The sequence below is a fragment of the Cicer arietinum genome, chromosome 7 (genome assembly GCF_000331145.2).
Source record: "Cicer arietinum cultivar CDC Frontier isolate Library 1 chromosome 7, Cicar.CDCFrontier_v2.0, whole genome shotgun sequence".
Lineage (NCBI taxonomy): Eukaryota > Viridiplantae > Streptophyta > Magnoliopsida > Fabales > Fabaceae > Cicer > Cicer arietinum.
The window spans coordinates 58,413,661-58,423,481 of NC_021166.2; the positions used below are offsets into that span (position 1 = coordinate 58,413,661).

Here is a 9,821-nt window from a genome sequence, read left to right on the forward strand (position 1 = left end):
ACAGACAAAACATATTAGAGCAAAAAATAAAATAAAAGAAGATTCTCAATATTCGTAAAAATCCAATCAAATGGTGGAATAGTATCTTTGTCGTCCAACTACTATTTTGGTTTTTATTTTATCATCCCTTGTTAGATGCCTTATACATCTTTTTCATCGTTGAGTCAGATTTGCTTGGCTTCATTTGTTATGCATCATGAATTCATATGATATTGCGTACTTTACCCACAAAATTCTTCCACCTTACCCATCATGCACCCCATGATTATCACTACTTACATTTCGTCTTATATATATAAAAGGACGTTGATGAATTTGATCTTAAATTTTAATAAAATACATCAATTTTTATTACTTTAACTCTATCTTAAATAATAAATGTATTAGTCTATAAAAAATTTGGATCTGGTTAAATTTTTGGACCAATTAATCAAATTTGATTTTCTATCTTTTTTGACATTTTCTTTTGTTTGAATCATTATTGGGTCAAACACATTATTACCATTCTATCATTATTATCATTCTATGGCTTTACAAGAATTCAAACACATTATTACCATTCTATCATTATTATCAATTGTTCGGGTTTGGAATTCAACTTCTTAAACATTGGTCCTACAAATAGACTTTACAAAAGTTACATTTGATGAATGTGTAGTCGAGTGATATAAGTTGAGACGCTAAAGGAGTATTATGAAGGTTCAAGTTTGATCTATATATCTTACAATTCCAACTAAGCCACTAACATTTGTCCATAAAGAAGACTTAAATGTACTGTAGTATTCTTTTTTCATCTGAAACATGTTTAAGTTTCTCAATTTTTAAATCCAAAACTTTCACATTCAAAAAATTCTATTTTAATATTTTAAAATTTAAAAATTATTTAGATTACTTGTTTTTAAAAACTGTTTTGTAAAACTATTTTTAATATTATACTTTTTAAAATTAAAAAAATAAAACAGATAAATTGTGTTTTACTTTTTATTTTTAGTTTTTCTAACTCTCTAATCAAAAACCGTTTTAAAAATTGGAATTGTCAAATAAACTTTTTTTTTTTTAATTTTCTTTTTAAAAACAGTTTTCTAAATTTTATTTATAAAATAGTTTTTAAAAATTAAAAAGTAAAACACAATCAAATAAATCCTTAGTCTCTCAATTTCACAAATTTTGAGATTTTTCTCTATAATTTAGTTTGAAGCTTATTTTTATAGATTATTTTCAGGAGTGACGCAGACTTACATTTGATGACGTGATATTGTTGATTTGGACCAAAACTAAAGAAATCAACAATGTCACGTCATTAAAAGTAATTTCACATTTTTAATATGACACGTGAAATTGATCTTGCATATGCACTTATAAGTTGCAGGGTATGGTCCCTTCAATTATATGAAGGGCATGTGGTTCACAACTTTTGGTTATAATCAGTACTGCTCAAAGTTTGTTGTGCTGAGTTGAGGAGCACAAACTATTCAACTCAAGCTCCAAAAAATGGCTTACTTTGGGAACATAATAGGTAACTTTGTTTATTTTATTTATTTTTCATTATTTTGTAGTGTGTGAGTTATGCAAGAAAACATTATCTTCTTCCAACTATAATATATAATAGTTTCTTGTTTTTTTATGCACCGTTTGATATATGTATGTCACAACTATAATGAGTTCTTAATTATTTCATATATATAAAGTAGAAATTTCTTGTTCATTTATTTTCATACTGTTAGTTGGCTTTGATTATTCAACCTTGGAACATTGATTCGTTGTTTCTCTTTAATGGATTATGTGCAGGTGAAATATCATGGATTTGTCTGAAGAATTTTGATTTCAATTCCTTATGTTCACAAAGAAGCTTAATAGACACTATCAATATACTCTTTCTTTGTGTCTACTACACATCTTTGCTTATCACTTTAATCAGAAAAAGTTCTACAAATGAAAGCCAAAGAAAAAACTGGATTTTCCTTATTGTTTCAATATGTTGTGGTGTTATTGGCATTGCACTTTTCAGTATTGGCTTGTGGAATCTCATAGTCAAAAGTGATAACTTTGAGCATTGGAGTAGCATTATCATAGGATTCATTTGGATTTCTTTTGCTATTTCTTTGCTTGTTCAAAGAGTCAAATGGATTAGAATATTAAACAGTATATGGTGGGGATCTTCTTGTGTATTGGTTTCAGCACTCAACATTGAAATTCTGTTAAAAAATCATGCCATTGAAACTTTTGATATCACAATATGGCTTGTACACTTTCTTCTTCTATTCTGTGCCTTCAAAAATCTTGATTATTTAGGAACTCATAGTGTCCAAGAATGTTTGTCTGAACCACTTTTAGCTCAAAAAAATGAAACTAAACAAATAGGATTAGGCCATGCTACATTTCTCAACAAAGTGATTTTCTCTTGGGTTAATTCTTTACTAAGTTTGGGTTACTCAAAGTCACTAGCTCTAGAAGATATCCCTTCCCTTGTTTCTGAAGATAAAGCAGACATGAGTTATCAAAACTTTGTGCATGCATGGGAGTCCCTTGTAAGAGATAGGACAAAGAACAATACAAAGAACTTGGTTCTTTGGTCTATTGTCAGAACTTACTTAAAAGAAAACATATTAATAGCATTTTATGCATTACTAAGAACAATTGCTGTTGTGGTTTCACCTCTAATACTCTATGCTTTTGTTAACTACTCAAATAAAACTGAGGTAGATCTTAATGAAGGTCTTTCCATAGTTGGTTTTTTGATTCTTACAAAGTTGGTTGAGTCTTTCTCCCAAAGACATTGGTTTTTTAACTCAAGAAGGTCAGGAATGAAAATGAGGTCATCTCTAATGGTGGCAGTTTATAAAAAACAGCTAAAGCTTTCAAGTTCAGCAAGGACAAGACACTCGGCCGGCGAGATTGTTAATTACATTGCAGTTGATGCATACAGAATGGGAGAATTTCCATGGTGGTTTCATATAACATGGACTAGTGCACTGCAACTTGTTCTGTCCATTGTTATTCTTTTCGGCATTGTTGGTATTGGTGCTCTTCCTGGTTTAGTCCCTCTTCTTATATGTGGACTTCTCAATGTACCATTTGCAAGGATCCTACAAAATTGTCAGTCACAGTTTATGATCGCGCAGGACGAACGTCTTAGATCAACTTCAGAGATTCTAAATAGTATGAAGATCATTAAGTTACAATCATGGGAAGAAAAATTCAAGAGCTTAGTCGAGTCTTTACGCGATAAAGAGTTCATATGGTTGTCAAAAGCACAGATCATGAAAGCTTTTGGATCATTTCTTTATTGGATGTCTCCTACCGTTGTATCTTCTGTTGTTTTCCTTGGATGTGCTATTTCCAAGAGTGCACCATTGAATGCTGAAACCATTTTCACAGTTCTTGCAACATTGAGAAACATGGGAGAACCTGTTAGAATGATTCCAGAGGCTCTATCCATTATGATTCAAGTTAAGGTTTCCTTTGATCGTCTTAGTAACTTTTTGCTTGATGAAGAACTAAACAATGATGGTAGTGGAAGAAACTTAAAGCAGTGTTTAGTTAATGCTTTGGAAATTCAAGATGGCAACTTCATTTGGGATCATGAATCTGTGTCTCCAACTTTAACAGATGTGAATTTAGAAATCAAATGGAGACAGAAAATTGCAGTTTGTGGACCAGTTGGAGCTGGAAAATCATCTCTTCTGTATGCAATACTTGGAGAGATTCCCAAAATTTCAGGAACTGTAAGTTACTACTTATAGAACATATTTAGATTTTTATCATGCAAAGTTCATATGAATAAACATTGCATTAGTATCTTTTAAATTTTACTGTATTGGAGAACAGGTTAATGTAGGTGGAACTCTTGCATATGTTTCTCAATCTTCTTGGATACAAAGTGGAACGGTTCGAGATAATATACTCTTTGGAAAGCCAATGGACAAAACAAGATATGAGAAAGCAATTAAAGCTTGTGCCTTAGATAAGGATATTAATGATTTTAGCCATGGTGATCTTACAGAAATTGGTCAGAGAGGGATTAACATGAGTGGAGGACAAAAGCAAAGGATTCAACTCGCTCGAGCAGTCTATAATGATGCTGATATTTATCTCCTTGATGATCCTTTCAGTGCAGTTGATGCACATACAGCTGCAATACTATTCAATGTAAGCAAATATCACTTTTATCATCATGTTAATAAATAAATGAATTGTAATAAAACTATTGTTTTCATTTTGGTGTTTCAAACTAACTTCATCTACAACATCACAGGAATGTGTGATGACTGCTTTAAGAGAGAAAACAGTCATTCTTGTTACTCATCAAGTGGAGTTTCTCTCAGAAGTTGATATAATATTGGTAAAGCGTCTCATTTAGATTCATATTATGAGGTCGCTTGGAAGTACTTAATCGAGTTTATTTTATGACTTAAACATTGTCATAAGTGTTTGGAAGAGCTTATGATATGTCGATGAATTGTTTTCAGCTAATTTTCATAAGCTCCTCCAAATAGCTTATAGTTGTTTTCAACTTATGTAGAGTTTATCATCATTCCCTCTTTGATTGACGAAATAACTTATGCATAAGCTCTTAATGATAAACACTTATTGAATAAGCGCTTAATTAAGTTCTATATCCGAACATCTCCGATATATTATTTGAATATAATTAACATGATGAACTCAAATTCTTCCAGGTAATGGAGGGTGGAAAAGTTATTCAATCAGGTAGTTATGAGAATCTCCTAACAGCTGGAACAGCCTTTGAACTACTTGTGAGTGCTCATAAAGACGCAATTAATGAGTTGAATCAAGAAGATGAAAATAAAAGAGGTTCTGAAAATGAGGTTTTTTCTAGAAATCAAAGTGAGGGAGAGATTTCTAGTACCAAGGATCTACTTGGAGCACAACTTACACAAGAGGAAGAAAAAGTGATTGGTAATGTTGGATGGAAGCCATTTTGGGATTATATTAATTATTCCAAAGGGTCATTCATGTTGTGTTTCATCTTATTAGCACAATCTGTTTTTATGGCTTTGCAAACTGCATCAACTTTTTGGCTTGCTATAGCCATTGAAATTCCAAAAGTAACTAGTGCCATTTTGATTGGAGTTTATTCATTAATTGCTTTTGCTAGTGCTGGTTTTGTATATCTAAGGTCTTACTTGACTGCAATTCTTGGATTAAAAGCTTCTATTACTTTCTTCTCAAGCTTCAATACAGCTATTTTCAATGCTCCAATGTTGTTCTTTGATTCAACTCCTGTAGGGAGAATTTTAACCAGAGTAAGATTTCTTCATTCCAAATGGGAAAAAAAATCTATATATTTTATTTTGAATAAACCATCAATAGTCCTTGAAGTATCACTCCGTCTCCAATTTAGGCCCTAAAGTATATGAAATCCATCAATTTAGTCTCTAAAATATATGAAAGTTCATCATGTTAGTCTCAAATATCTTAATAGTGTGGACTAGATTGACGGATTTTATATACTTTAGTGACTACTTATTATTTTATATACTTTATGGACTAAATTGGAAAGAGAGTGATAGTTTTGAGACTAAATTGATGGTTTACTCATTTTCTTTCTATTCCTTCATTACTATTTGACTACCCTTCATATTTAGACCAATATTTTATCTCATGTGCAGGCTTCATCAGATTTGAGTATCGTGGACTTTGATATTCCTTATTCCATCACCTTTGTAGCATCTATAGCTATTGAAGTTCTGGTTATAATTTGTGTAATAGTTTCAGTCACATGGCAAGTTCTCATTGTTGCTGTTCCTGCAATGGTTGCATCAATATTCATTCAGGTTTATTATCCAATTTTCAGTTTTACTTGATTTGTCATTCTCATTCCATGGTTAGATTAAGAACTTCTTTCTTTATTTTCTTTCCAAAAAGCAATATTATCAAGCAACTGCAAGGGAACTAATACGGATCAACGGTACCACGAAAGCTCCAGTCATGAATTTTACAGCTGAGACATCACTTGGAGTGGTTACTGTAAGAGCATTCAACATGGTAGACAGATTTTTCAAAAACTACTTAAAACTTGTGGACACAGATGCTTCATTGTTCTTTCATTCTAATGTGGCTATGGAATGGTTAGTTTTAAGGATTGAAGCACTTCAAAATTTGACTGTTATCACTGCAGCTTTATTGCTTGTTCTACTTCCTCAGGGATATGTATCCCCAGGTAATAATATAATATAGTATTATACTCTTCCCGGTTTTGAATATAAGCAAAAAAAAATCTACTATTTATAGTTTCAATTATAAGCAAATATAACTTACTATCACTCTATATAATGATGTCTACTTTCTTATGTGCAGGACTTGTGGGGCTGTCCCTTTCTTATGCTTTTACATTGACAGGAGCTCAAATATTTTGGACTAGATGGTTTTCCAACCTATCAAACTATATTATCTCTGTTGAAAGAATTAAACAATTCATTCACATACCAGCTGAGCCTCCAGCCATTGTAGAAAACAACCGACCTCCATCTTCATGGCCTTCCAAGGGAAAGATTGATCTTCAAGGCTTGGAGGTAACATTGCATCCATGTCTTAGAATTTGGTTTAAGAGTCTAACTCGTATCTACAAAACTGACTTGTAAGGTGATGCAGACAGACCAATCACGAATCTAGAATATGTTCTGATATCAACTTGAAATATGGAGAAACTGAATATTACAAACTGATTCTCATATGGACAAAGCCAAAAAGGCTTCAATACATAGATTAATACTTATAAAAAGGCTTCTTTTTCTCCTCTATTTTCTTATTCTCGTTTTATTATTAACTGATTCTGCTTTGATGGCTATTTTTTGCATTGGTTTCAGATTAGATATCGTCTGAATGCTCCATTAGTCCTTAAAGGAATCACTTGTACATTTAAAGAAGGGAGTAGGGTTGGAGTTGTTGGAAGGACAGGAAGTGGAAAAAGCACACTGATCAGTGCTTTGTTTCGCTTAGTTGAGCCTTCAAGAGGTGATATTCTTATTGATGGGATGAACATTTGTTCAATGGGGTTGAAAGATTTGAGAATGAGGCTAAGCATAATCCCTCAAGAACCAACTCTTTTCAAGGGCAGCATTAGAACAAACCTAGACCCTCTAGGCCTCTACTCAGATGATGAAATATGGAAGGTAAATGAACTAACTACTTTTACATGGTAGAAAAATATGATGAAGCTGCTAAATGTAATTGAATTTTACAATAGCCTTTCTAAAAGACCATTTTTCATAATATTTTATTTGTATGTTTAGGCTGTAGAGAAATGTCAGCTAAAGGAAACAATCAACAAGCTACCAAGTCTCTTAGACTCTTCTGGTTTGTCTTTGGCAACAATCTTTTGCAGCTTTCCTCTTTTACGACATTAAGGATGTGTTTGCAAGTTGATTTTTGGAGGGTTTTTTAAGGTTAAGTTTATATTTGGATATATGTTGTTCTTTTAATATTTCTAAAATATCAAATATATATTAAAATATAGACTTAGTCCTTCAAAATTTCTCCTCCAAAATTCAACTCGCAAGCAGACCCTAAAATAATTATATAGTTGTTGAAGCTATGTATTGTCCTTATATGATTTTTAAACCAAAAAATAAGCTATGTAAGTCTAATTCTTATAAATTTTATAGTAAGTGATGAAGGTGGAAATTGGAGCTTAGGACAACGCCAATTATTTTGTCTTGGAAGAGTTCTACTAAAAAGAAACAAAATTCTTGTTCTAGATGAAGCTACAGCATCCATTGACTCTGCTACAGATGTCATTCTACAAAGAGTAATTAGACAAGAATTTGCAGAATGCACAGTTATAACTGTGGCTCATAGAGTTCCAACTGTAATAGACAGTGATATGGTCATGGTCCTATCTTATGGTATGTTAATCCCTTATTCTACCTCTACTTGTGCTTTCTATCACTATATGTTGCCTAATGATTTTTGGTTGGTTATTATTAAAGGGAAATTGGTGGAATATGATGAGCCTTCAAAACTAATGGACACCAACTCTTCATTCTCTAAGCTTGTAGCTGAATATTGGTCTAGTTGCAGGAAGAATTCCTTCCCAAAGATTGGCATGCAGCAGCAATGAATAATTACTTTATGTAAAATAAAGTTTATCAAATAAATTGAAGGAGATTCATATCCAAATAGTTATGAGCCAAGATGAAAGTTGGTCAAATAATGTGCTTCAATTTATATATATATATAATTACTAGATTATCAATTATAGATCTTTGATGTTTCAATTTTGACCTCAGAATTTTAAACTTTAATTTTATACTAATATTTTAAAGAATTTAGTTTTTGGACCTTATATGCAATGCAACGAAAAAAAGATAATTATATACCAAAGGTAGATTTCAAATTGAGCTCCAAATATTTATAACTTATTTGGTGAGTTTGTAATTTTTTGTTTTGAAGTTAATTTTAAAAACAAAAGTTGTTTGGGAAAAATATGGTTAAGTAGGTTTTTCACTCAATTTAAAAAGATTTATCCTCTAATGAATTTTTAGTTAGGACTTGCGAAAATTGTTTACGAGGATTAATTTTTACAATTTGAATCTTGGTTGGAAAAACATTTTACTGGGATTTTATGTTTTTCATAAATTCCTTCAATTTGAGATTATTTCATTTTATTTTTTAAATTCAGATTCACATTATTGGAGTAGTCTAATTAATTCTGTTAAACTCATCATCCGCTGGATGTTTAGACTTTTATAAGCAAAATCATCGATTTTTTAATACCAAAAAAACATTAGATAAAAAAAATAATATCTGTCCCTAAACTCTAAACACTAAACATTGATTAATTAATTATGTCACTGTTAGGGCCGATTCCAAATTTGACATTTTTTTTCATCTAATTTTTCATTTTACAATGTTACTTCCGAAACCCATTTCTCCTTAGCAACCCCCCAATCCTTCCTTTCTTCTTCTTCTTCTTAACTTTTTATCTATCCAAAAAGAGATGGTTTACAGTCAAATTTTTATTTTAAGTTATTCATCTAACTCATTTTTTCTCATTATTATTACTAAATTATTCATATAACTCGTTTTTTATTATTAAATAAATATTGTTCAATTGTATATTTAGTTATTTTTGTTTTTGTACAGTGTTTAATTTCACGCCTCAGTGCTACTTTAAATCTTCTATTTTATTACGATGTTCTTTTTATTTAAATTAATAGATTAATTTTAATAAAATACAAATTCAAATTTATATCAATTTTGATATTTTTAATATAATATATTCAAAAACATGTCTAAAATTGGGATTTGAATTCTAATAAATTTTGTGATAAAATAAAATAGTGTGATGTTTAGAATGAAAAAAGAATTATAAGAGAGAAAACGAAATATAAAAAAATATAAAGAAAAAAATAGATAAAAATAAATAAGTCAAAGGGTAGAAAATACAAATCTCCAAAATTGCTACAATAGTAGTATATATTAAATCGTATTATGCTTCAAATGCACGGTGCGGAATTAGGAGTGCATTTCAGCGTCACAGCTCACGACTACTAATAAGTGATCCAATGACTGGGATGGAATTTGAAATGCAGACAAAGATTAAAGGCATGTTTGTTAAAAATAAAAAAAAATAAAAATTGTATTCAATAATTTAAGATTCCTTTTTAGAAATTTAAAAAAGTAAATAAAAGTTGTTTTGAGATGTCTGTCACGGTAAAGATGTTTTCAAAAAAAAAAAGTTGTTATAAAAAATAATTTTCTAATAAAACTATTAAAAATAGTTTTCAATTTTAAACAATTTTTAAATTCTCTTTATTTTAAACTATTACCAACAAATAAACAGTTTCAAAAATTAA

General features: G+C 30.5%; 1 protein-coding gene across 1 annotated transcript; it reads left to right on the top strand.

Moving 5' to 3' along the window:
• Positions 1-1,359: 1,359 nt before the first annotated feature.
• On the top strand, positions 1,360-8,240 carry LOC101501548 (ABC transporter C family member 8). The gene is made up of 12 exons (XM_004510298.4): positions 1,360-1,516; positions 1,789-3,725; positions 3,829-4,149; positions 4,256-4,342; positions 4,680-5,267; positions 5,634-5,798; positions 5,890-6,184; positions 6,322-6,536; positions 6,831-7,136; positions 7,257-7,320; positions 7,629-7,868; positions 7,953-8,240. Exons 1-12 carry the CDS (start codon positions 1,492-1,494, stop codon positions 8,081-8,083), a joined length of 4,374 nt encoding a protein of 1,457 aa, XP_004510355.1. The 5' UTR covers positions 1,360-1,491; the 3' UTR covers positions 8,084-8,240.
• Positions 8,241-9,821: the final 1,581 nt, after the last annotated feature.

Bases quoted from the DNA above. Each gene is read 5' to 3' on its own strand.
- LOC101501548 (XM_004510298.4), top strand. From the start codon at position 1,492: ATGGCTTACTTTGGGAACATAATAG. The intron at 4,343-4,679 runs GTAAAGCGTCTC...AAATTCTTCCAG, and splicing joins CAGAAGTTGATATAATATTG to GTAATGGAGGGTGGAAAAGT. The intron at 7,321-7,628 runs GTTTGTCTTTGG...TAAATTTTATAG, and splicing joins AAGTCTCTTAGACTCTTCTG to TAAGTGATGAAGGTGGAAAT.